At 44.9% G+C, this 27,249-nt stretch overlaps 1 protein-coding gene across 2 annotated transcripts in view; it reads left to right on the top strand.

The window, feature by feature from the left end:
- Window positions 1-25,224, top strand: part of Srgap1 (SLIT-ROBO Rho GTPase activating protein 1) — a 274,372-nt gene extending 249,148 nt beyond the window's left edge. For both annotated transcript variants that reach the window (XM_085683398.2, XM_085683397.2), the window contains exons 18-22: window positions 4,038-4,117; window positions 11,871-12,051; window positions 14,488-14,622; window positions 14,759-15,098; window positions 21,933-25,224. In XM_085683398.2, the coding sequence (XP_085539524.1) occupies window positions 4,038-4,117; window positions 11,871-12,051; window positions 14,488-14,622; window positions 14,759-15,098; window positions 21,933-22,310 (1,114 nt within the window). In that variant the 3' untranslated portion in view covers window positions 22,311-25,224. The remainder of the gene's footprint in view (window positions 1-4,037; window positions 4,118-11,870; window positions 12,052-14,487; window positions 14,623-14,758; window positions 15,099-21,932) is intronic.
- The last annotated feature ends 2,025 nt before the right edge of the window (window positions 25,225-27,249 follow it).

Raw genomic sequence — 27,249 nt, 5'->3', positions numbered from 1 at the left:
TTATTTATTTTCATTTTCACTTTTACAAATAAGTATTATAGTAGTATGGGTCATTATGAACAAATTTGTAGTAATATGTTTTGAGACTAAAAATTTTTAACATGGTATCACTTCCCAGCCAAGTATGAGTGAGAGTCAGAGATAGTAAAATGTCTGTGCTCGGTATTTGGTAGTTGATATGTGTGTTTCAGTCACTTTTCTATAAATCATAATTAACAAAAGAAGTCTCCAGTCTTGAGGCCCTCTGCTATGCCAGCTTGTCAGGGCACTTGTTTATCAGTGGTTTATTTATCAAGAACACTCTTCAAAATAAGAGGTCAATGAGTACACCCAATGGTTAGTGTTTAGTATTGATAGTATTTAATAGTAACTGGGAACAGCCCAGGGATCTTGGCCTATTCTTCGTTACTGTGACAGAATACCACAGGCTGAGTCACTTAGAAAGAAGGAACTTCTCACAGTTACAGAGGCTGGGAGGTCTTATAGGGAGACCTTTCTGTTCCCTAACAAGGTAGACAATATCGAATGGTGAGAACGAGAAACCGGTGTGCATGCCCATAACTCTGTGGCCCCACCATGACCTCAGTGCCCTTGAATTTCCCCAGTTGGTCCCACTTGAGAATATCCACATGGGAATTAGGGGTTCCAATTCCAACGCATGAATTTTGGAGAATTCAGTGGAACCATAACAGCTATGCATCTGGTTCCAAAACACATGAATCTTCCCAGGGTAGCTCTGAAGGAGACACACCCACATGCTACATTCTGCACCCTTCTCAGGAGACCACCGAGTCCCATTCCCTTACCCAGACTGCAGAGATGTGGAACAAGTACCTAAGAGATAAGAAAATAACGGAAAATGTTTCTTTCCCCCCACTTAAGTCATATGCAGTGTAGTGGTTAAGAAAGCAGTGTGGGTGTTAAAAAAAAAATTAAAGTCGGGCAGTGTTGGCACATGCCTTTAATCCCAGCACTTGGGAGGCAGAGGCAGGTGTATCTCTGTGAGTTTGAGGCCAACCTGGTCTACAAGAGCTAGTTACAGGATAGGCTCCAAAAACTACAAAAACTCCTGTCAAAAACCAAAAAATAAAGAAGAAAATTGGGTGTTGCTATTTCCAGAATTAGGAGCCAAGCATGCTGTATTCCAGTTCTGTGCCGTAGCGGCAATGTTACACACGAAATTCAGTTCAGCAATATTGACGGACATGTGTATGGCAGGTGCCAACTAAAGTCTTCCTCTGGGAAGATAAGTGAACAAATCCAATCATGCCGAGACACATAGCTTCATCTTCAGTCTTATTTACTTTGAGGCCAGTGTGGGAGCTATGCTTGGCACTCCCCCAGGTGTGGGGCTGTTGTAAGTACAATCTGCTGCCGCCTTCTTTGTTGTGTCAAAAGACAAAGTGTGTGGATACCCAGTGTGTGTGGATTGGATCCAGAGCGTGGTGTTGCTGCTACTTTTGCCAAAAAGGCCTTTGTAATGACCTTGTAGCTGGTAGTATGGACTGGAGAACTTTCTGTTTACAGTGTTTCCATGGGAACCTGTGTGCGTGTTATACTTGTGTGTGAGAGGGACCTCGGGTGTCTTACTCCAATACACTCCATCTCACTCCTGATACAGGTTTCTGACCTGGAGCTAGGATGGTGGTCAGCCCCATCTGGCCTCCGGCGCTAGGCGGCAGGAACACATGGCCTTTGTGGGTGCTGAGGATTCAAACTCAGGACCTCATGCTTGGGCAGCAAGCACTTTTACCCACTAGACTCTAGTCCAGCGCCATTCCTTCTAAACACAAAATTGGGAATATGGCAGTTACCCCTGTCCCCCGGTACTGTAAAGGAAGTTTTAGAGTAATACAGGTGGTATTTGTGGTCAATACCTTTTATTAGCAAACATCTGAAGGCAAATAGTGGTAGCAATGTTAAAGTTGCAAAGCAGGATAGTAAAAGTCGTGATTCTCATGCATATGAAGTGGTAACAAAAAAGATGTGACAATCACCTCATAGAAGCCAAAAGACTCTCAATTTATATGTAGGTTAAAATGATGAACTTGAAAAAACTTCCCAGTCTGTTGAGCAATAAGCAAACATATTCTGCCTGAAATCAACCAATCTGTATTTATTTAAGTAGAAATTATTTATAATACTTTTAGTTTCCTGTAAGTAAACTTCTGTCTTAATAGTATTGTAAAAGATGGATGCACACATACACATGTACACATACATCTACACACACACATACATCTACACATGCATAAATGCACATGTATGTACACACATGCGTGTGTATGCATGTGCATGCATATGTGTACTCTCATACATACATGCACACAAATACATACACACCCACACATACACATATGTACACACATGTGCGCACACACACCTATACTTATGCATATACTTGTGTACATATGTACACACAAATATATGTGTGCACACAAATATACATGCATGTGTGTATGCATGTATACATCTATACACATACACATGTATGCATAAATATGCATGTTTACACACATGTGCATACATATATGTATACATACAAAAGTTTTAGTTACTTTTCCTTTTGCTGTGGTAAAACACAGACAAAAGCAACTTGAGGGTAAAAGGGTTTGTTCTGCCTCAGTTCTGGGGTGTGGATCGTGGCAGCAGAGCCTCAGTTCCATTGTGTAGTCCACTGATCACAGCGGCAGAGGCACAGTTCCGGGATACAGTCCATCCATCACAGCGGCAGAGGCACAGTTCTGGGGTACAGTCCATCCATTACAGCAGCAGAGACACAGTTCTGGGGTACAGTCCATCCATTACAGCAGCAGAGACACAGTTCTGGGGTACAGTCCATCCATTACAGCAGCAGAGACACAGTTCCGGGGTACAGTCCATCACAGCAGCAGAGGCTCAGTTCTGGGGTACAGTCCATCACAGCGGCAGAGGCACAGTTCTGGGGTACAGTCCATCACAGCGGCAGAGGCACAGTTCTGGGGTACAGTCCATCACGGCAGCAGAGGCACAGTTCCGGGGTACAGCCCATCCATCACGGCAGCAGAGGCACAGTTCTGGGGTACAGTCCATCCATTACAGCAGCAGAGACACAGTTCCGGGGTACAGTCCATCACAGCAGCAGAGGCTCAGTTCTGGGGTACAGTCCATCACAGCGGCAGAGGCACAGTTCTGGGGTACAGTCCATCACGGCAGCAGAGGCACAGTTCCGGGGTACAGCCCATCCATCACGGCAGCAGAGGCACAGTTCCGGGGTACAGCCCATCCATCACGGCAGCAGAGGCACAGTTCCGGGGTACAGTCCATCCATCACAGCGGCAGAGGCACAGTTCTGGGGTACAGTCCATCACGGCAGCAGAGGCACAGTTCCGGGGTACAATCCATCCATTACAGCGGCAGAGGCACAGTTCTGGGGTACAGTCCATCCATCACGACAGCAGAGACACAGTTCCGGGGTACAGTCCATCACAGCAGCAGAGGCTCAGTTCCGGGGTACAGCCCATCACAACAGCAGAGGCACAGTTCCAGGGTACAGTCCATTCCAGCAGCAGAGGCACAGTTCCGGGGTACAGCCCATCACAACAGCAGAGGCACAGTTCCAGGGTACATTCCATTACAGCAGCAGAGGCACAGTTCCGGGGTACAGTCCATCAAAGCAGCAGAGGTGTGAAGCAGCTGCTGAGAACACATCAGCACTCGGGAAGCCTTAAAGGGACTGCCATCCTCCTTTTCTGTCATCAGGACCGCACTCTTAGGGGTCCTGTGAGGTGGGTCCCTCACAGGCATGCCCAAAGTCCAGTTGCTTAGGTTATTCTAGAGCTCACCAACGTCGATGCTGACTGTTACAATACCTGTCATACACATACGTATCCGCATGCGCATCCACAGAGCCAGGTGATAACTAATGAAGGCTCTGGCATTCTGTGGTCGGATTATCCAGGCGTGTTTCTGCACTAGAAGTCTTGTGTTTTCCTTGATGTCTTAATTACTAATTTAGAGAACAACACTCTGGTTTCACATGCATTTTTACCCAACAGCGACAGCCCATACAGTGAGCATGGTACATTAGAGGAAGTGGACCAAGACGCCGGCACCGAGCCCCACACCAGTGAAGACGGTAAGTCCCCTGCTAGGGCTACTGTGGGTTGCTTTTGTTTTTGTCGGAACAGTAGAGTTCCTGCTTCTCTTATTTGATTTAGTGCAATTCAGCTTGGTATTCTTTTTTTTTTTTCTCGTGTTGTATATCAGAACTGGTTCTGTGCCTTCCAAATGTTTTCTCTGCTCCAAAGTTTATCTTTTTGTGTGCTTGTTTGAAGGCAGGAGGGTTTTATCAGTTTTCCATGTTTTGTTTTTCATGCTGGGTCAATGTTAAGAAATCCTTCTAACCCCTGAGCAAATGAAGACAGTCCTCACGTATCCGTTCTTGCCTTTAATAGTAACAGTTCTCCCTCCTCATGGAGTTTAAATACACCATACGTGTTCTTGTGACCATAGACCAGCACTGCACACCAGATCTCTAGGGCATGTCCACCTTGCCTGATAGAAACCATGTTCCTACTGAAGGGTGACTCCCTGCATCACCTCCCCCCAGCCCTCGGCAACCTCCATACCCTTTGACTCTATGAATGTGACCTCTTTAGTCTCTTGGTATAAGTGGAGTCATGCAGTAGACTAGCTCATAGCTTACTTCAGGTCCACCTGTGTTGCCACTTGTTGGAGTATTTCCTTCTTCAAAAAGCCTGCCCAGCATCCTCTGTGCGTCTACTTCACAGTGTTTTTATCCATCCGCCTTCTTCTGGGAACTGTCTCCACATCTTCCTTCTGGTGACGAGAGCTGCAGGGACCTCTTTGGGATTCCAGTTTCAGTTCTTTTGGATGAGCATCTGAATTCTAGGTCGTATAATCGCTCTAATTTTTTAGGACCTGCTCCCCATTCCGTGTTCCGTAGTATCCGTACCATTTGTGTAGACCCACCGACAGGATGAATGCAGAGGGTTCGCCCTTCTCCAGCCCCTTGACATTGTTGTCTTTAGCAGGGAGCCCTCCTCACACCATCAGGAGTAACTCACTGTGGTTTTGATTTTCCCGTCCTTGGTGATAATGGTGTTAACCATTTGCTACGCCCGCTATGGTCTTATATTCTCTTTTAATTCCTTCAAAAATTGGTTTTTCACATAGTTCTTATCCTTATGGAGGTTATGCTATGAGGTAGGGGTCATTTACTTTTCGTGCATGTGGAGACATAGCTGTCACACCTGTCCCCACGTCAGCTGGCCTTTCACGGCGTTATAAACCAGGTGCCTTCTGTGTGTGACATCTCCTCCTGTGTTCCGTCCTTCCCACTGGCCGACCTCCACCCCTGTCTTCACGTGAGACCTTTTGATTAACCAGAACAGAAAGCAGAACAAGATCTCAGGCTTTGTCCTCTTTACTGCTCTTGATCCTTTTCCATTCTACTTAAATTCTAGGTTCTGTTTTTCAAACACTTAAAACAATTGTTAATATCTAAAACCCTGTAGAGAGGCGAGCCACAGCTGCGCTTATTTTACAGATGTTGATCCAGAGAGAGCTGCTGTCCTACACTCTTGATAGCTCGGCCCATGGGCATATTTCCAATTGTTTGGTATCTCCAAATTAACTCCGATATGTTCTTTTAAGAGACTCTTTCTTTTTCTAACTTTTACAGTTGAGTGCTTAGCCCTAATTTTTAACACCTTCTCTGTGGTGCTAAGGTTGGGCCCATGACTTTTCTGCATGTGAAAAAAGTGTTCGACCACCAGTCTTTGGAGGTTATTTCTTGTTGTTTTGTTTTGTTGTTGTTCTTGTTGTTGTTGTTGTTGAGACAGAGTCTTGCGAGGCAGTGATGGTGCAAGCCATTATTAATCCCAGCACTCGGCAGGCAGAGGCAGGCAGAGGCAGGCAGATCTCTGTGAGTTTGAGGCCAGCCTGGTCTACAGAGCGAGTTCGAGGACAGCTAGGACTACACAGAGAAACTCTAACTCAAAACAAAATGAAATGAAACGAAGGGCAGAGTGTTGCTGTATGGCACAGACCTACTATAAACTTAGACTCCTCCCAGTCTGCCTCCGGAGTGCTGGGATTGTCGGCATTACCGCCGTGTCCTTGAGATCATAATGTGAGTTTTCTCTGAGAGCCTCTCTAGCTGTAAAATTCTTTCACCCACTGAACTCTTATTTCTGTTTTTATTTCTTTGCAGTCTACCTGGTATACTAACACATCTGCTTCTTGATCATTGGGTGGGGGGCGGTGTTTTGTTTTGTTTTTTTGTGTTTTTTTTTTCTGTTTAAGCTCCTGGATCTTTACTCCTAGATATCAAATTTTTCCACCATTTCATATTATATGTCTGATAATTCCGACACATTTTCCGAACCTTCCGTTAGCGCTCACTTATTAGGTCTTGTTTTCTAGCGTGCATATAGATTTTTGATGTGTGTCTTAGAACTTTGGCCTCATGAAGATAGCTTCCTCCAATGAATCCTTCATCTATTCCTTTCAGAGGCACCGCAGCCTATAGTACAATGTGCCATTTTTAGCTTGAAGGTTTCCACGTGGCCTGGTATTATGAATTTCCAACCAACCTAAGGACCACAGCACACTGGGGAGTCTCAGAGATGGTGTGTACCAAAGTCTTGAGACGGTTATTCCCTGAGGACGGTGGAGCAGAGATGGTAATGGCCTGCGGAGTCGTAAGACAGTAGGGTTCCAAGATGTCACACTGAAGTTCACTAGGATGTGAAGAGGACAGTTCTTTTGGTAGGGCAGGAGGATACCCAGGATGCCCATGTCAAGCAGATCCTACTCTTGAGTTCCTTGAAGACCAATGGAGATTCTCACATGATGGCTCACATGTCCAGTCGAGTCACTGGCTCTCATTCTGGCCTTTGATTCTCCCTCATGACTGACGGCTTAGGGTTGTAGCTGTAAAAGCTGGAGTTTTAGTAGGAGAGTAACTAGGACCTTTACCATTGTGTTGATTATCTGCTGAGGAAGAAAAAAAATTCCATTGTGTTCCTTTTTATTGAAAATGAACTTTTTCATACAATGTATGTGATCATGGTTTCCCCTCCCGGCTCTCTTCCCCCATCCTCACCTTCCCACTCTGTGCCTTTGTGCGTCTCATTAGAAGACAAAACAAAAAAGTCAAAGCACGAGAAACACATACACAAAACCCATAAAAAAATAAAATTGGGAAACATATAAACAAAAATCCAGCAAGGTGAAAATGCCCAAACAAAGCAATAGGAAACAAAAGGAACTTCCAAAAATCCCACTGAGTTTTATTTTGTGTTCGCCATCTACTGCAAGGCATGAATCTTGCCCTGAAGTGTGGTTTGTATGCCCAGTGAGACTCTTGGGGAAAACTAATTTTTCCCTTGTGAGCAGTTATCAGTTGGAGATAGGTTCTGGGTTAGGAATGGGGGCTTGTGCCCACTTCCCCTCTCTCGGCACTGGGACCCCATCCGACCTGGACCTGTGTGTGCTGCCACAGTCTCTGTGAGTTCCGGCGTGTGCCAGTCCTGTTGTATCCAGAAGACACTGCTTTCTTAGTATCCTCCATACTCCCTCTGGCTCTTACACCCTTTCCACTTCTGCTTCTGAAGGGTTCACAAGTGCCAAGGAGAGGTATTTGATAGAGACATCGCATTTAGGGATGAGTGCTCCAAGGTTTGTCAGATATCATCTGGCAGTATCTCTGGGTCTCTGTTTCTGTTCTCATCTCCTGCAGGAGGAAGCTTCTCTAAGGATGGCTGAGCAAGACCCTGATCTGTGGGTGCAGCAGAATGTCATTATGAGCGATTTTACTCCTCCATTCCTTCAGGAGAGCAGTAGTGTTTGGTTGGCCCTTAGGTCCATTTCCCTTGTCCAGTTTCTGGTTCTTTGGCCACCGGAGCAGTGTCAGACTCGAGTCCGTCTCATGGAGTAGGCCATAAACCTTTGCTCCTTTTGAAAGTGGGATGAAATGACATTGTCTGGGCTTAAAGATCATTCTTTCGAGTGAGAGCTCATATTTCTAAGATGTTTCTGAACATTCCTGAGCCCCTACCTCTGATACCATCCTTTTCCTCACCCCAGGTTTATCTGTTTCTCTCTCTGTTCATTCCTTTTTTTTTTTCTGCTGACCTCTGAATGTTCCTTTGCTTTCTACTGTGGAGGAAAAGCTTAGGCAAAGCCCATCCTCCTCTCTCCCCACCTACCAGTTCCACTTCACACCACCTGTCAAATGTCTGCCTCTTGACTACAAGAGAGAGTCTTTGTTGCGCACGCAACAGTGTAGATCTCATTTTGATCATGGCCACCACTTTTGCAGGAAGGAAAAGCGTTGCTCTCAAAGAACTTCTTGCCCACAGCCACGCCCTTCCAATTCCATAGCTGAATTAACTGGAATCTTAGCTAAATGAACGGCCTTTTTGACTGCCAGACAGTGTGTTTTTTTTTCTCTATCACGGTATCACTACAAAGACCAAGTTCTGTTTTCAAGACAGGCTGTCACAGAGCAAAGCTCACCTCCGCAAGGGCGACAGATGACAAATCTAGAAGGATGTGTATTAGGGATAATGAAGTTCCCAAGAGAAGGTGTGACATTATTACATCACACTAAACTTCCAACAGGAACATTGCACTTGATAGCACCAGATCGTCCAGGCAGCCACTCCGCTGAGTCTGCTTCCCCTTTGCACAGTTAGCAGAGCCATGCAGAAGCACTAAGTAATCACGTTACACCCTTGCTATTATTGGTATTGATGTCAGCAGTAGCAGCATTCTGAGAAGTCTCCACAGGACCCGAAAAGACCAGAAGACTCTCTGTATGAAAGAGCCATGGCGCCCCATGCCCTGGGATTGATTTGCCATGCAATACCCAGACTAAGATGACTGTAAATAGCTTATTGATTGGCACTTGACTGTGAAATGGCTCCCAGGAGAGTACAAAGAGTCAAAATAATGAAATTGCTGAAAATTACCTGTTGATACACTAAGGTCACCAATAAAATAGTCTTCTGACACTTGCGGTCATTCTTGTACAACCTGCCCCACGGTTCAGTAAATTTAGTGAAGCTGATAATCCTGTTATGTGAAAAAGCCATGATAAAAAGATGTGACGATCACAGAGTCGTAATTCTGAAATGATTTGTGTATGCAATGTGTATTTTGTTCTCGGTAGCCTTTGGCCAGCATTAACATCATAACAGTGCATGCACAGAAGAGACACACTGAGTCCCTTTTCCTTTCTCCTTGACACACTGTGCACAGATTATATATCCTGTCCTCTAATGATAGCTTTTCATTTTTTTATTAAAAAATATAAATATAAGGGTCTGTTGACACAAGAGTTGGCAAATCCTGTGTGGTGAAGTTACTTTTAATAAATTAGCATGTCTTCACTCTGTAAACAGACTTGTTTCTACCCTCCAGGGAAAACTGGAGTCTGGATTTTCAGATCTCACCATCCCAGATCAACCAGGATTGATGCTTTCTCTGGAAATTTGGAACAAAGGGCCATTCCATTTACATGGGAAGTCCTCTCCTCTCCACTATTAAATATTTAATAGTGCTCCCACTCGTGTAGGTTTAATAAGGTGTGACTTGAGGTGATAAGCTGTTTACTTTTATCTACAACTTGAGGAAGGGGGAGTTTGTTTTAAGTCATAGTTTAGGAGATGTGGTCCATCGTGGTGGGGAAGACAGAGCGGCAGCGTGAGTGACAGGCGTCTGGTTACCCTGGTATTCGGGGCGGCAGTGTTTTTTGAGTGACAGGTATCTGGTTACCCTGGTATTCAGGCAGCAGAGAATTTGACTATAATTTCACCTACCTCTACCTTCCTAGCCCTGCCCCGTCAATATCTGCCAGGCAGGCACCATATCCAGAAATTTCTTCCATTAAAGAGAGAACAGTGTCCCGAAACAGTGACACCTGGCTATGGACTAACCATTAACTACAGGCCATGGGGCCATTTCACAGTCAACTCTAAGCAGGAACATCTGGTCTAAAAGTTTTATCCAGTTACTGAAAAGACTTATATTGTTCTTCTGAAAGCTCTTACACCTTTTTCCATGCAAGGCCTAGTGTTATGAGTATTGTGACATAATATTCACTTCAAACATGGTCTTAAGGTGAATTGCTGTGGTTGACCCAAGCCCTTGATATGAAGGTTTTTGATGTTCATTGATGTCCTTGCTCCTGCCTTATATGTCCCAGAGAATTTTGAATTTGTCAGGTGAGAGAGAAACCTGGCTTTCTTTACTCCAAGATTCCTCACATTGTGTAACCGACGCTGTGAGGAACACAGGGATGATGAGCTCTTTCAAATGAGTAGATTCGTTATCGCGATAAATGGAAAGCAATTTCCCAGACTGTTGAGAGATGGAAGGCTTTCCTCCACCACGTTGCCTGCATATTCTAGAATACTTTGAAACTAACGCATGCCCAGGTTTTAGCAAATGAGGCATCACTCATTACACAGATGCTCCTGTAAGCTTATGTTCTATAAGCATACACTCCTTACATTTTTTTCATTTCCACTTATTCTCATTAGATGACCATGGACAGCATGGACAAGAATGAGGGGCTGGTGGGAGAGGAGAGAAAGGCTTTGACTGGAGGACATTTCTGAAGTAGGATAGACCACAAAGCACCCTTTATAGGGGTTTAATTTAGTATGGTTTGCCCTCCTTCTAGTCCTAAACCCAAAGTGTAATTGGTTCCCCCGCCACCAAGATTTCAGATTTGTTTGCAGTGGTAAGAAAGAACACAGAGAGATATGTAGATGCGTCTCTCAGTTTCCCCCACTGGTAATATCGTATATGCATACCTGTGATAAAATGCCACAGCCAGAAAGCTGATGTCAACATAGGTCATTGACCGTATTCGTATTGCACCGGTGTGTGGGGGTTCACTTAGTGCTGTCGTTTATCACGTGTGCGGATTTATGTGACCACAGTCACAGGCAACATAAAGAAGGTTTACATTAAAGGAAACACATGCCCACCTTTATAGCCACAACCACTTCCTCCATCACCTCACCGACCGCAGCTATGGCAGCCACTCGTCGACTCTGCATCTCGACCATTATGCCATTTGCATGAACGGCACTGTACCATCTGCACTCTTTTGCGCTCTAACTTTTTAAATTTATCATAGTCTCTCCCACCAATATCTCTTATCCCCAGAAAACAGCTTTTGAATCTGATCTATTACTTCGAGTAGAAGGTCATCTACAGTATGAATGGTTCATAATTAAATATAAAATGTTTATGAACCAAAAGAAAGTTTTCCTGAGCTTTGGTATTGATTTTGAGATTTCATATCCCCCCCCCACGAAAAAAAAAGAGCCCATGAGGAGAATAAATTTATTTAAATAGCATTTATCATGTTGATTTTGCGTATCTTTTTTTAAAACTAATAAAGCCTGCTTGCCGGAATCGTGGTTTTTTTCTGTTGTAAATGCTACTAACATGTTGCAGAGATGCTCCATCAACGTCATGGGAAGGTTAGAACAACTGCAGAGAATCTTACAACCACGGAGAGGCTTATGTATCATCCTGCAAAGTCAGGGCCTTTTTATTATACTATCATTGTATCTCAAATAAGGAGCTGAGGAAATTAAGATCCGGTGCACAATTTTTCTTTGCCTAGAATACCGATGACAGCTAGATCTCTCTCTCTCTCTCTCTCTCTCTCTCTCTCTCTCTCTCTCTCTCTCTCTCTCTCGCCTGTTGCCTCTTATTGCCTCTTGTTTGATGGTTGCCCCATTCAGCCTGTTTGTAAAAGCTCATGTTACCCTTTCAGAGAACGTGTCTTGCCTTCCTGACTTCCCCCATCCCTTGGCATTTTCTGTCGTTTTTTTCTGTAGAGTGTGAGCCAATTGAAGCCATCGCCAAGTTCGACTATGTCGGGCGGTCTGCTAGAGAGCTGTCCTTCAAGAAGGGTGCGTCCCTCCTGCTGTATCACCGTGCCTCTGAGGACTGGTGGGAAGGTAGACACAACGGCATTGATGGGCTCGTCCCTCATCAGTACATTGTGGTGCAGGACATGTGAGTAGTCCCAACTTTTCAGTGGTCAGACTAAAGGTTTTTGCCGGAAGGGGAAAAGCTAGGAATTCAGTCCAGGGTCTTGCATATGCTAAGCAAGTGTTCAGTTGCTGAGCTACAGCCTACTAGTTCCCAGATATTATTCTTAAGTTGACTTGAGCAATATAATAATAATAATAATAATAATAATAATATCAAACTACACTGGTCAGTTTTTCACTTTCCTATTAACTTTAATGCTAAATGGTTAAATAATCACTGTGTATAGCTTATTTGGTAGATTTCTCTCTTGCCCTTGAAAATCTACTCTGAAATTGGCAAAGCTTTAGGAAATGTGCTCAAAAAAACCAAGATAGAAGCAGTCAGCTGTTAGACTGCGTTGCCTAGCACTCACAGGCCATGGATCCCATGGCTTCCATCTCCAGCACGCACCCACAAGCCAGGTGTGGGAGAGATGCTGTAATCCCAGACCTCAGGATTATACTGCATGTTAGCTGCTGATGGCTTAGAACCAGCAACTGTTCATTTACCAACTGGAGCAAGAGCTAATGGGAGACATCTTTTGATGGTGTCTCAGGAGGCTAACCTCTGCAGAAAGTGGCCTTTGACATCAGCATGGCCGCAGTGGTGCTTCTCTTGCTGTCTGACTGTTTCCACCACCACCTCCCACCCTGCCCAAACCCAGAAGGGAGGCTGCAGGCTTGCAGTTGAAGGGAAACATCTCGGTCATCGAGGCTTTGGTCGATGCTCTCGGTTTGACCAATGAGAACCCTCTAAAACTTCCAGCCTGTTTAAAGACGTGAGGAGGAGGTGGCGTAAGTGAAGGAACAGCTTGAAAACAGCGGGTGAGTGGCGGCTCTGTCTCCCGAGTGAGCTGATTCACTGTTCACTACCAACTCCAAGTAACTGTTCAAGGAAAAGAGAAATACACTCTATAAAGTGAGTAGGTATACTTAGTGGCATACACGGGTTTAGAAACAAAGAAAGTGTGTGTGGCAATTGATTAAACATGTGTATCTAAATTACAAAACAGAGAGGCCCATTATCCATAGAGTAAATACTGTATGTATGCACACTTACACACATGAAGGAGAACGTGAATAAAGGAATCACACACTAGCTCAGAATTGAGTACAATAAGGGGGTTCTTTGTCCTGGGAGACTCATAGATCACAGTCCTCTGCACAAAGAGGGAACAGGAACCAAATCCAGAATCCAGGCAAGATAGGAGAGAGAGAGAGGAGAGAGAGAGACAGAGAGACAGACAGAGAGAGAGAGAGAGAGAGAGAGCACACATGTGCTTGGTATCCAAGGCCACGCCCAACCTGGTCCAGCCTCTCAAAGGCCATTGGCCAAAGGAGGTTCCCCAGCACCTCCCCCTATTTGTCTAAATAAGAGCATTCCAAACCCAAATATAAAACTATATACAGTAAGAACAGATATTAAATATAAAAATTAGAATTATATCTAGCCTAAACAATATTAAGCAAGAAACAGGTTAAATGTTTTAATAATTATTTTATCTTAAGGAGTCTAAGTCTTGTATTAGAAATGACTTGGCTAAGTCATAAGAGGCAAGCAAGGCAAGCAACTACAACTATCTAGTCTTTAACCCCATCGAAGGCCTAAGAAGGAAGATAATATTACTTGAGTAGGCAGGAAGTGCAATCAAGCAGCTTCCAAAATGTGCAGTAAATAACAGAGACAACTGACTACCTGGGCAGTCACACACACACACACACACACACACACACACGACATATTCTAGACATAGGAGCAAAGTACTGAAGGCTGTTTCCTATGGTTCTAACCACAGTTGCCTCTTGGTGTAGTAGGAGGTTTTGTTGTTTTCAAAACTGTAAGCTCTGACTGTCCTGGAACTAGCTTTATAGACCAGGCTGGCCTCGAACTTATAGAGATCCACCTGCCTCTGCCTCCCGAGTACTGGGATTAAAAGCATGAGCCACCACACCTGACTGGTATAGTGTGTTGTAGCTGATTATTTTTTAACTTTTTGCATGCCTGAAATTTCCTTGCAGCATAATTATATTTAGGGTGAAAACCTACTGTAGGGTGATGAAAGACACTCAAGTTTAAGAGCACGTGCCGCTCTTACTGTTCTTGCAGAAGACTTGAGTTTAGCTCCCAGCACCCAAGTTTGGTGGCTCACAAACACCTGTACCTCAGCTCTAGGGGTAGGATGCCCTCTTCTGGCTTCTGTAACATCTGCATTCACATGCATATTACTACACACACACACACACACACACACACATATGGACAGACACACACATATACAAACACACACACACACACACACACACCAAACCTACAAAACAAGGAAAGTGAATTAATGAAAGGCTTACATAAATGCCAGCCCTTATTCCTGTTCCTACTCATCAAGCCAGAGGCTTTCTCACTTGCTTCCCGTTGTTTCAGGGATGATACATTTTCAGACACTCTGAGCCAAAAAGCTGACAGTGAAGCCAGCAGCGGGCCAGTCACTGAAGACAAGTCTTCATCCAAGGACATGAACTCTCCAACTGACCGCCATTCCGACAGCTATTTAGCCAGGTAAGTGACATTTGGTCATCAGCTCCTAACCCCCCTTCTCCAGGGGCTCTGAGGAGCAATCGTACACTCAACCTTGAAGTATTACCCAGTATCATAAGATTTTTCTCTTTTCTTTTCTCCTTTGGCGAATGTCTAGGCAAAGAAAAAGAGGAGAGCCACCCCCTCCAGGAAGACGTCCTGGCAGGACCAGTGATGGCCATTGTCCCCTCCATCCCCCACATGCTCTTTCTAACTCCTCAATTGATCTGGGGTCCCCAAACCTAGCCAGTCACCCCAGGGGCCTGTTGCAAAATCGTGGCCTCAATAATGACAGCCCTGAGCGACGGCGGCGGCCGGGCCATGGCAGCCTGACCAACATCAGCCGCCATGACTCCCTCAAGAAGATTGACAGCCCTCCTATCAGGAGGTCTACGTCGTCAGGGCAATACACAGGCTTCAATGACCACAAGCCACTGGACCCAGAAACAATTGCTCAGGTATAGTGCTTTTAACTGGGTGTTGTATTTTAAGTGCTCAGGTATGGTGAAGGCAATATGAAAGATTTAAAATCTGTAAACTATATTTTCATATGGGAATAACAAGAGAAAACAAAGGCATTAGTCTCATAGACTAACGCTTGGCCATGAATCTCCTGATGATCCATTTGCTACTGGAAGATTGATTCTAGGTGTATTAGATTCATATTGATTACATAGATGTGTCAGAAACAGAGAAGCCAGGGCATTCATACGCATCAGAGGTGAATAGCCAGGAAAATATGGAATGAAGAAAAGCCTGCTAGTAGAGTCCAATAGTTCTAAAGCTTGCAAAACAGATAGTTATAACAGGACAGAAAGCCCAGAAACAAAATTAGTATAAAAACCAAAGATGACACTTTCAACTTGGCAACTGATAGATTAGGCAATAAATAATGTAATCAATAATGGTTAGTCATTTAAAGACCCATAATGCTGGGTCCTTTGTTCCTCTTGTCTTGCCTTCCCGGCACTGATTCCATAGAAGGGCTCTGTCTCTAATGACCAGAATCGAAAAAGCAGAGGTAAACAGTGTGGATGAGTTTGCTTGTTCTACCATTTGAGCCTCTGGTTCAGACACCATCTTTGTGTCTAGCAACAGAGAAAGTGAACAGATCTGTGCTGGACAGTGATCTCAGCTGTGCCCCAGCTCTCTCAAGCTTTAACACTAAGTGGATCAAGAGAGTGAATGAGAAGCAAAGAAGAAAATGGATTAGTCAAAGAAAAAAATGCCACCCAGGAATGTGCCCCATTCCCAAAACATTCTGCATGTCCTAGTGATAAATAATTCTGGTGGCAGCGCGGGCTATGTGAGTAGTTTAATGCATTTGTAAACAAGTAAATGAATTTGAGGTATAAAGCAGTTTCTCAGCCAAAATCAAAAAGACTTTGACCTTTGAGTTTTTCTATTTGGAGGGTTATGCAAGGCCCTTTGAGACCTTTTAGAACTAGTTCCATTTGATTGTAGCCAAAAGTCATGATTTGAGAAACCCTGAACGTCGCTGCTGTAATAAGGGGGTGAAATGTGATTTGTTTAGAGACAGATTTAGAAAAAGGTTAAAAGACATAAACTGTTTAACCCTTTGGCTGCCAGAACCAGGAAAGCCTTTTATTATAAATCATAAAGACGAAAGTCGACAGATAATCCAGCTTCTCTCCATTCTGTCCAGTGCAAATAATTGGTTCTCATAGTTGGATTTTATCCCTCTGTTTCACGGTAAAGTGAGTCACATACGAAGGCAATTGTCACCCTCACGAAATAGTTTCTAGCTCTGTCCTTTGTCTATCCATCTCCAGCCTTCAAAAATTCCCACGCAACCAAAGGGGCATGTCATAGTGATGTTCACACAAAACCGCACAAGTCTTGTTATTAGCAAGTCAGTGGGGTCCTTGAGTAGAGGAAGAGTGTGCTGTCCACAGATGTCATCGTACCATGATTGGCTTTATTCTTTATTGGATACTGTACTTTAATATCATGTCCTTGCTTATTCATGTAGCAAATGCTTATTGAGCACTGGCTGTGCCAGGATCTGTGAAAGGCTTTCTTTGTTTTGTTTCTTTGGTTTTTTGTTTGGGTTTGGTTTTTTGAGACAGGTTTTTTCTCTGTAGCTTTGGTGTCTGTCCTGGAGCTTGCTCTGTAGACCAGGTTGGCCTCAAATTCACAGAGATCCACCAGTTTCTGCCTCCCAAGTGTTGGGATTAAAGGCGAGTGCCACTCCTGGCAGGCTATGAAAGGCTTTCTTGAACAGGTGAGATGCCCCTGTTTTCTCAAGGTGCTGGTAATACAGCGGGGATCAAGGACAAGTGACACTGGGGGAGTCAGGATTGGGGTCCAGGCGCGTGGCAGTCCCGGGGATAAAGGGAAGAAAAGCATGGCTGTTTTTTCACACAGTTTTAAAAAAAAGTCATAAATTTTGCTATCTTAGCCATTTTTAAGTGTAGATATTTTGATAGAGACTATTGCTGTTGTCAAGAAGTGACTCTCCAGAACTTTCCACAAGTGGTACTTTCTCCTCATTAGACAACAGCCCCCAAGTCCTCCTTCCCACAGCACCTACTTCCATTCCTGTGGATCTGACTGTCCACAACCTTGTACGTGTAGACCATACAGTATTCACATTTCCATATAACACAAAGGTCCTCAAGGTACACACATACTGTTTCATTTGCCAAGATTCCTTTCAATTCTGAATAGCATTCCATTTTTTATGAATATATATTTAATATTGAATATATATTTAATTTTACCAGCATTATTATCTTAATGGCAAAAGCATGTAGTATCTTATCAGTTCTTCAATGAGGCACACTTTGCCCTTTGAAATTTGTACAATTCTCCCTTTCTATCTGAACTGGATTAATGATATATTTGATAACATAAGTGATAAATATAAGGAAATCAGTATTTTTTAAAAAAATAAAATGTATTCAGTTTTAATTGTTTTCTTTATCAATATAATGATGATACATATTTATAGGATGCAATATAATAATTTGGTATACACAAGTGTAGCTATCGAATCAGCATTACAGCTCCCCTAGATATTTCGCCTTTGTAAACCATGTGACTAATTATGAGCTGTAGTTGCCCTGCTGTGCTGTAGAGCAGTAGAACTACTTTGTATGAATGATAGTTGATAACTATGCAAAAATATAGAAAGGTTTTTATACCCTCATGTAGCCTTTCCATCAATTCAGCGGTTAAAAGGGGGCATTGGCATAGCGTTGCCCATTCCATTAGCTTCCATACTCTGCGAAAGACGCTCCTCCCGGAGCTGTGATTTTCCTCAAGGATGCACAGCCCTTGCTCAGTGTTGCAGTCGAAGGGCAGTTCACATAATGATAGCCCTAGAGAATTTTACCACCATGCAAAAAGCATTTCATGTTTCTATATTGTCGGCCTAAATGACAATCAGAGACATTCTTCAGAGAACAGAGGTGTTTGTTTGGGATTGGCAGGGACATTGCTTGGGAATGTGTTGCTGTCGAAGAAGCAGAGACACAGAAACATTCTAAAGCTAGAGGAGGATTACACTATTTTGAAAGAATAGTCCTTGACTAGAAGGACTAATAAACGACAAGGCTGGCATCCATCCAAGGCTGGAGGACAGACAGTTGCTAGGCAGATGTCCATGCTGGAGCGATGTCCTTGTAGAAGTATTTTCCATGTAAGAGTGCAGTGGCCTTTGTCAAGGTTATAGGTCTGGCAGGGTTTTTGAGCGGAGTTCTGCTTTCTTTTCTTCAATCGGGCACGCATGCATATACTTATTTAAGCATGACAAGTGTACTCCATTTTGCTCCTCAAATTTTTCATAATATGAGAAAGATGACAAAATAGGAAAGTAGGGTTACCTGTCACTTATCCCTGCCCCCGATAAAGAGAAGACAACCATGATAAAGAGTAGCCAGCCCTAATCTATCCAACTGAAATTGGAATTGGAATTCCTTGGAATGGCCAAGGACGTGTACTGAAGTACTCCTCAGGGAGTGGCATGAACTCTATAGATTTTTAAGTCTAAAGCCAAGAGAGCGTTACAGAGGGAAAGTGAGGCTCATTGCCTCTCCAACTCTGTCTTAGTGTTATCTTTCTGCGATGAAACACCATAATGAGAAGCAACCCAGGGAGGAAAGAGTTTATTTTATGTTACACTTACAGTCCGACCTCCTGGGGAGCCAGGGCAAGAGCTCAGGTAGCAGGACCCAGTGCAGCGGCCATGGCAGAGTTCACGGGCTTGCTGCACCTGCCTAGGGGTGCACACCCACCCGGACGGCCTCTCCTCCATCAATTACTGTTTAAGGCAACGCAGCGTGAGCTTTCCCACAGGTCAGGCCCCAGCGAAGGTGTTTTCTCAACTGCGGTTCACTCTTCCAGAATTACTCTAGCTTGGGTCAAGTTGATAAAAAAAAAAAAAAAAAAAAAAAAAAACTAGCCAGCACACATCCTGCCTCCCCGGGCAGCGGCTTCAGAGCCTAGATGGAATTCTCATGAGAGAAGGGAAGTTGATGTGAGTAGTATTGGTTCTGCAGATGACTGTCTGGGAGAGTCGGAAGGTCCTTACAGCCTCCAGCCTGGTAGGGAGAATTGCCCACCGTTCACAGAGCTGCACTCTCACAAAGTGTAGTTGTGACACAGTCACGAGGACCCAAGCTCCAGTTCTGAACTGGATCCTCCTGCTAGAGTGTTTTCTCTGATGCCCGTTGACCATACAGTGGCTCCCTTTCTGTGTCTCTACTACTGTCTACCATGTTCACCCAACTGGCTGCAGCACCATACCCCTGGCTGCTCAGAGCCAAGTCCCGGTAGACAGCTAGGCAGCAGCCTGATGTCCTCATTAGTCTGCCCCTCACGCAGCATATAGGACACACACATATGCCACACTGGTCTATAGACAACCAGGCACAGTTCTGCTTCCCAGCACCTGTGAGAACCATGCCCAATAACCAGATGGCAGCCCAACCTACCGAAAGGTCAGGCAGGCAGCTTTACCCACAGTGCCTGCATATGCCTGGGTAGTGCCCGCCCTCAGCGAAACTGTCATACCAGTGTAGGCATAGACACCTACATCCTGGACCAATGATGTCATCACGGACATCTCTGACAAGGATGATAGATGGTGTACACAGTGGTCTGCTCCTGAGTCCATCTAGAATCCAGGGTAACAACGTCCAACAACAGGCATTAGGCCTCTCTGAAATGAATAAGTAACCTATAAAATTTGGAAATGTGAATATTGCATTAGCTGTAGAAATATCAACAAAGAAACCAACAAAACATGAAGAAAATAGGATGACAGTAACACCAGTTAGCAGACCCCAAAGAAAAGGAAATTTACAGCCTTGAAAACAAACTCAAAATAGTGGCCATAGCAGAATTAAGTGGGAACAAGAGAAGACAAAGAATTCAGAAAACACAGCCTTTCATGGCCTAGATGATAAAAATCAACAAAGAGATAGAAATCCTGAGACAAAACCCAAACAAAAATCTTACACCTCAAGTATTCAGTAAGTGGAATATAAAAAAACAAAGAAGAAAAAGAAATATAATTGAGAGCCACAAGACAAGACTACACTGGAGTCCCAGAATAAATTCCAGGAATTCAAGATGGGGATTCTGAATGAACCCAGTCAAGGCAAAACAACAAACAGAAAATAACCATAAGTTTTTAAAAAGTAAATTAAGCCAAGTGGTGGTGGCACATGCCTTTAATCCCAGCACTTGGGAAGCAAAGGCAGGTGGATTTCTGTGAGTTCAAGGCCAGCCTTGTCTACAAGAACTAGTTCCTGGGCAACTAGGACTGTTATACAGAGAAACCCTGTCATGAAAAAATAAAAATAAAAAACAAACCAAAAAAAGTAAATTAATAGGTTTTCTGCCTCCCCATAATAAGTTTCTAAGCCAATGATGCAGTAAGACAGATCAAGCCAAATTGAAGAAGTATATATAACAATAAGTTTATTGGAGCAACTCCCTATGGGTTCTCTGGTCCCAGAGATTGGGGCCAGAGGCATTGCTCCCCAAATGAAAGTAGGGAGATTTTATGAGTTGTTGGCAAGGATGATTACGGTCCACCACAAGCTGGGTTTGTGCCTGAGTAAGGTAAAAATTGAGCGTTTAAGAAGGGAATTGGGCGACTGGCAACTTCATGGGAAGCAGCTACTGCCAAGAATTGGGTTTGGGAACTGGGCCTTTTGTGCCTTCCCTTTGTCCAGAGACTCTGAGTGGGTAGGTTTTGGTGAAAGAGAGAAAGAGAGAGACAGACAGACAGACAGACAGACTAGAATGGGGCTTTCTGAATCATGCAGGGGAAAGCTGGAGGTTCCTAATAGTGGGGTCATTTTCTTCCAAACCACCACAAATATTTACTATTAAATATTTAAACATCATTAATTTTGGAAAATAATTTGAATGTTCCCAACACAAAGAAGCAATAAACATATGAGGCAATCATAACCTAGACTAGTCACTACACACACGTGTGTGTGTGTAATATGCATATACATCATAACCTAGACTGGTCACTACACACGTATGTATGTGATGTGTATGTAAACATAGCCTAGACTGGTCACTACACACACGTGTGTGTGTGTGATGTGTATATAAACATCACACAGAAAATTCCCTAAATATGTGCACATTTCTGGCTAAATTATTTTATATTTTAATAATTCTGGTTATTATAAACAGGGCTTTTACTTTTACATATATCTCAAGAGGGTCTGAGAGAAGGCTCATTTGGTGAAGTTCTTGATGCACAACCATGAGGAAGGATGTTCCGTTCTCAGAACCAACCGTAAAAACCAGAGTGCAGTGCTGTGCACTCGTAAACCTGCCCTGAGGAGGAAGAGACAAGCAGATCCCTGGGTCTGCTGGCCAGGCAGTGAGTTCCAGCACAGTGAGGCACTTTTTACTCAAAAGAGAAATGGATAGCACCTGATGACAGACACCTGAAGTTGACCTCAGGCCTGCACATGCACACATGTGCACGTGCACCTGCCCCCACATGAACATACATACAAGATGGAATAGAATTCTGATCAATACTGCACAAGTTATAAGAGACCTCAATAGGTTGCCTGCTACCTCAGAATGACAATTGCTTGATCTATGGCTCCATGTGCATTGCTTCTAAGTATCATTTAGGATGAAACCAAATGCACAAGGGGATGGTGCATACACTCTATGGACAGACTATAAAGATCAAATATGCATGTTCTTTATGGGTCTGTTCACTTTGTTCCTATAATGACAAGCCTATCTTTTCCTCTATCGTTCCCCCCCCCCCGCCACCATAGGATATCGAAGAGACCATGAACACTGCTTTGAATGAACTCCGTGAACTAGAAAGACAGAGCACGGTGAAGCATGCCCCCGATGTCGTGCTGGATACCTTGGAACAAGTGAAAAACTCGCCCACCCCTGCAACTTCCATGGAATCTCTAAGCCCCCTGCACAACGTCGCCCTCAGGAGCTCGGAGCCTCAGATTCGCCGGAGCACGAGCTCATCCAGTGATACAATGAGTACTTTCAAGCCGATGGTGGCGCCCAGGATGGGCGTGCAGCTGAAGCCCCCAGCCCTTAGGCCAAAGCCTGCTGTTCTTCCAAAAACAAACCCTACTGTAGGGCCTGCTGCACCTTCCCAGGGTCCCACAGACAAGTCTTGCACGATGTAGAAACCAAGGTCCCGAGGGGAGGGAGTCTGAAGTTGAAGATAGATTAGTGACAGTGGTCTGTGACGTTCCTCAGTCTTGCGCCTATAACTGGAGATCTGTTGACTTTTCTATGTCGTCGAATGTAATGATGTCGGGGGCTAGCTACATTAACATGGGCATTTGTATTTTGTAACCTTTTTTAATAACTGGACATATGTCATTTTAAAGACAATAGAAACTCTTAGACTTACTTGAAAATCCAATGCTGCAGCCCTTGTAACGAAGGCGACACCTTGCCCCCTGCGGTATATGACTTTGGATTAGCGTGGCCCGGGTGAGTGGCCTGTGAGAAAGAGAACCCGAGTTCCAGGTCTTACTGGAGTATCACCCGCCATGGTCTGTGACACATGCGGGAAGAGCCATTGGCTAGAAACCAACACCGAGCATCCAGAGTGGGGTCAGCAACTATTAAAAGTCAGAGAGGGGGCTTCAGTGAGACTTTCAGTCCATGGCTTGCAGGGGCTCCATGATGGCCCCTTCCATAAATGTCATTTCCCTGGATCTGGGTTAAGAACTCAATGGAAGAAGGTAGAAAAACCTCAGCTATTGCTTGACCTGAACCTGGAAAGGCAGAGGAGACAGTGTCTCCAGAGCTGTTGGCATTGCTCCCTCCGAGAACGCGATCTGGCCCTGGAGATGTCCAAGTTCACCACCTCCATTTGCAAAGGACTAGAGCAGTTGAATATCGAGGACTTTCTAACTCCAGCACAAACTCCTACGAAGTTGTTCAATAACTGCCTGAGAAATATTTCTCCCTTCCTTCAAACCCCATGCTCTCCTTTATGGCAATGGAAACAAACAGACAGGAAATTGATCCATGGATGTTGTGACCTAATTACCTTGCTTCCTTTAGTTCAAAAAGGCCCAGTGGTCCCAAATCCTGAACCCCCAGCTCTGTTGCCCACATCTCTTTGAGCCAAGCCAGATGTGGCTACGGTACTGAGTGAGAGCCCTGTCGAGCCGCCACGGGAAGATGACCCTGTGGTGCCGGGATGGCCTCTTCCCGGTTTTGTACCTCAGAATCATGATTTCTGTGCTTGTCCTGTTCATGTTTGGTTTGTTGTTTTGGATTTTGCCTGTGACCTCTACGGAACTCATCTAGTCAAATGGACTCAGTTAGGAACTTCTTTCCTGGCATTTTAGCGCATAGCCATTTTTCTTTATCATATATTTACTCTATTTTTCCTCTAGCTTAAAAAAAAATAGCAGACTGTGTGTTTGTTTAGTACTGGGATTGAACCGGAGGCCTCTTGCATGCTAAGCACACACTTTACCACTGAGTTATATCCACCCCCACGCCCGTATCGTTCTGAACACATTGTTTTTACTAAGGTACCGATGGTCCACCTAGCCACAGCCACTGATGTCTGCACGTCCTGATGAAGCAAGCAGGTGGCTCAGAACAAACCCCTTTGGACACACCATTAATCACCTTTTAGGTCTAATCTCAGACTGGCATGCCCACCTCAGAGTGGCACAGTGTTGGCAATAATTCACGCAGAAACCAAGTAAGATCTGTACTAAAATCAAAATCATGAGTGACTGCTACCTCAGTTTGCTGATCTAATCATCCCTTTGCAGGAAAACAATATGGATGAAATATTCCCTTTCCAAGTCGCTCTCCTCATTTCACAACCACCCCCAGGTACTTCCAGGAATGGTAAGGTTTTAAACCTCACAACTGCCAGCGGTGGTGGTGGTGCACACCTTTAAATCCAGTACTCGGAGGCAGAGACAGGCAGATCTCTGAGTTCAAAGCCAGCCTGGTCTACAGGATGAATTATTCCAGGACAGCCAGGACTACACAGAGAAAAATAATTCAAAATTTTCAGGACCATTCTTTTTGGCCATTTTGTAAAAGAAACCGTAGAGACCCAGCCAGGATTGAGGTTTGCTGGACACTGAGCCTTTTAAACATCCCACCTCTGGTTTCCTTGGGAGTTCATCGTCTCCTCAATGAACCCATTTACTAGAAATCAATATCAATTCTTAAAACCATGTTTCTTCTTTGATGGAGGATGCTCGCAGAAGTCATAAGAAACTAGCAGCTTTAGGATTTATTTGTAAATACCTTTCTTAAACTTGAAGTTTAGTTTTCCCCATCGTCCTCCTCCAAACAGCTCTCTGGCAATCCTCCCCACCCACCTCACCCCTGCTGCAACCCCACTGCTGCCTTCTGTGTGTCCATCTATGCCTTTCTGTCCCCCTAGGTCAGGCCTTTGCCGCCTTGAAAGAGAAGGGACATGCTTTTGTAAGTCCCTTGGGATCTCAGGCCTGGGCCTCCGGGGAATGGCTCCTAGTTCCCACCCATCCTTCACTTACCTTTTCCTCCCTCTTCTCTCCTGTAGTCCTGTTGACGGTTCCAGACGTCTCCAGAGAAGCAGTCACTTTTCCTTCCTTTGCCTAGTAATGGACCAACAGTTTTACACCTTCACATTTGGCGTGGGCCCCCTTGGAGCCATGCACAGAATAGTTTAAGATAAGATGTCCCCTGCACGGAGGACCCTAAAAGCTGCAGCAACTGAGACGGGTCACCCCGGCAGGGTTCAAGCCACAGAAGGAACTCACAGAGGAAAGGGACAAGGAAAGGAAGGAAATGCATGAACCCTGAGGTCCTCCGTCCTCTCCCAGATCTCAGTGTCTGTATATAGTTCATGGAGGGGGTCGTTTGATGAGCAGATTGTAGTCCACAACACTATCTGACTCCACGTACACAAAATAGCCATAGTTGTTAGGACTGTGTGCTTTGTCCCGTCCATAGAACCCTGGTGCCGATTTGCAGAGCCCTTTGGTGTGAGTTGGGGTTTGAGGGATGGATTGTTAGGAACCGAGTGCACATCTTTTAAAGAGCATCACAATAAAATGTCAAACTGTTGAGGACACTCTGGAGCTCAAGTTATTGCTGCAGGTCAACATTGTTCACCCGTCTTACTTGTGTTCACAAAACCTAAGCTAACTGTGGTGCCCCAGAGCCATCCACAGAATAATTCATAGTGAGGTCCCACTTATTCTGCTACCATAGTCATGAGTGGATAAAGAACTCCCAAGGGTCAGATGGTCTCTTTGAGTTTTCTGTATACGTTTGCCATTCCCAAAGAGGCTTTTTAATTTGATTAAGAAGGGAAAAAGAGAGTTGGGTTGGTGGTGGTGGTCTCAGCATTTAGGAACGGCTCAGCCTCTGATGTCTACAAACTGAAGGAACCATGTTCTGACATCTGAAATCCAACAGTAAAGAGACTGCCTGTCCATTGAGAGCTCAGATTTGGGTTGATCCTTATTCCTGACCACAGCAGCAAAGACCATAAATGCAGCAAATGCATTTGGGATGCCATCTCCACTGTTTGCCACTGAGACCCCGGGACACAGAGAGCCCAGAGCTGAGAGCTCTCCCCATGTACAAATAGAACCCTCCTATTTCAGGCCTCCCCCCGCCCCTCCCGAGCTGAAAGCCCCCCTCAAGCTCCAGCTGGCCTGGAGTACCAGGCTTGCATCAGGATGACTTCGGCACAGATAGTAAAGCCAGAGGCGAAGCCTAGCTTTCACTCATCCTAGTATACTTTATTTAAAAAAGAAAATGTCTCAGTGGTATAATCAAAATGGGTACCTGTATCTTTAAATTATATAGGGGATTTTGTATGTTTAAATAATTGTACTGGGTTCCATAATGCTTACCTTAGAAACTAGTAAAAGAAAACTCTATAAACTGCGCATCTGTGAATGCCCCTTCTGAGCGCGCTCATCTAAGTTCGTGTGTAGTGTGATGGTTGCTGTAGATATTTAAACGTGTAGTAGATGGCCCTGGTAACAGGAGACTGCTCTTCCCCTGCGTTCTTGCTGGTGACTTCTGCCCACGTAATTGAAATCAGTATTGTCCTTTCCTGTCGGTTTGGTCAGTTGCAGTACTGGTTGCTCCCTGCTTGTGACCGTGACCTACCCGTGTCAATGTACATCCGCAGTATGTACATGTGAAAGTGCCTTCCTATCTTAGAGGAGCTTAGCCTTGCTCTTGTACTGTCGCCCACTGTGTCCCGCCCGCCCCCCCGCCCCCCCGCCCCCCCGCCCCCCCGCCCCCCCGCCCCCCCCCGCCCCCCCGCCCCCCCCCCCCGCCCCCGCCCGCCGGAGTGTTCTCAGGCTCCTTCCACTTGCTCCCGCCCCTCTGCCAGCCCCACTTCCGTTTCTTCCTGCACCTCAGTGCTCAGTCCTGTGCGTCTTGCATCCGTGTGGATTATCAGACTGTCTCGTTACCCTCATAGACGTGACCGTGCCTTTCTCGCCCCTCAGTGACTCCCTGCCACCCGTCCCATGTGTCCCACTGTGTCCCACTCACACTGCTACCTGCCATCCCGTCCCTAGCTCTATACTGACTCTCCAGTGCATCCCCTCCTCTCAGGTGAAGAGAAGAGGGTGTTTTTACAGTCCTGGAAGAAAAGAAAATGTTTTGTTAATCTGTCGTGACAACGCACTTTTCTGTATAGTACTGTACTTTTTGGCATGTACCATTACAGGCTTCAGTATACAGTCGGGTTTGTTCTTTGAGGTGTAGCTTTATAATAAATATGATAGTTCTGGCCACCTTTGTCTGCTTGTGATTTGCTGTGACTCTGAAGTGTCTGTGTGATGATACAGTGGCCCAGAGAGGGACCTTGGCGGGCCAAGGGGCCACATGGTTGGATAGAAGAGAGAGGGGAGAGGGGGAGAAGGACAGAAAGAGGAAGAAGAGAGAGAAGTAGGCAGATTTCTGCCTTTTAAAGGTGCAGGGTACTGTCTGCCCTGCTCCGGGGTGATGCACTCTGTGGGGTCCAGGGTACTGCTTGTCCTGCACGGGGTGATGCACTCTGTGGGGTCCTCAAGGCATAGGGACAGGGGTATCTGGGTGCTTACAGTAAGTTCCTTTCTTTTT

Source organism: Myodes glareolus, chromosome 26 (genome assembly GCF_982192425.1).
Source record: "Myodes glareolus chromosome 26, mMyoGla1.1, whole genome shotgun sequence".
Classification (NCBI taxonomy): domain Eukaryota; kingdom Metazoa; phylum Chordata; class Mammalia; order Rodentia; family Cricetidae; genus Myodes; species Myodes glareolus.
This window is presented reverse-complemented; position numbering and strand designations above follow the sequence as displayed.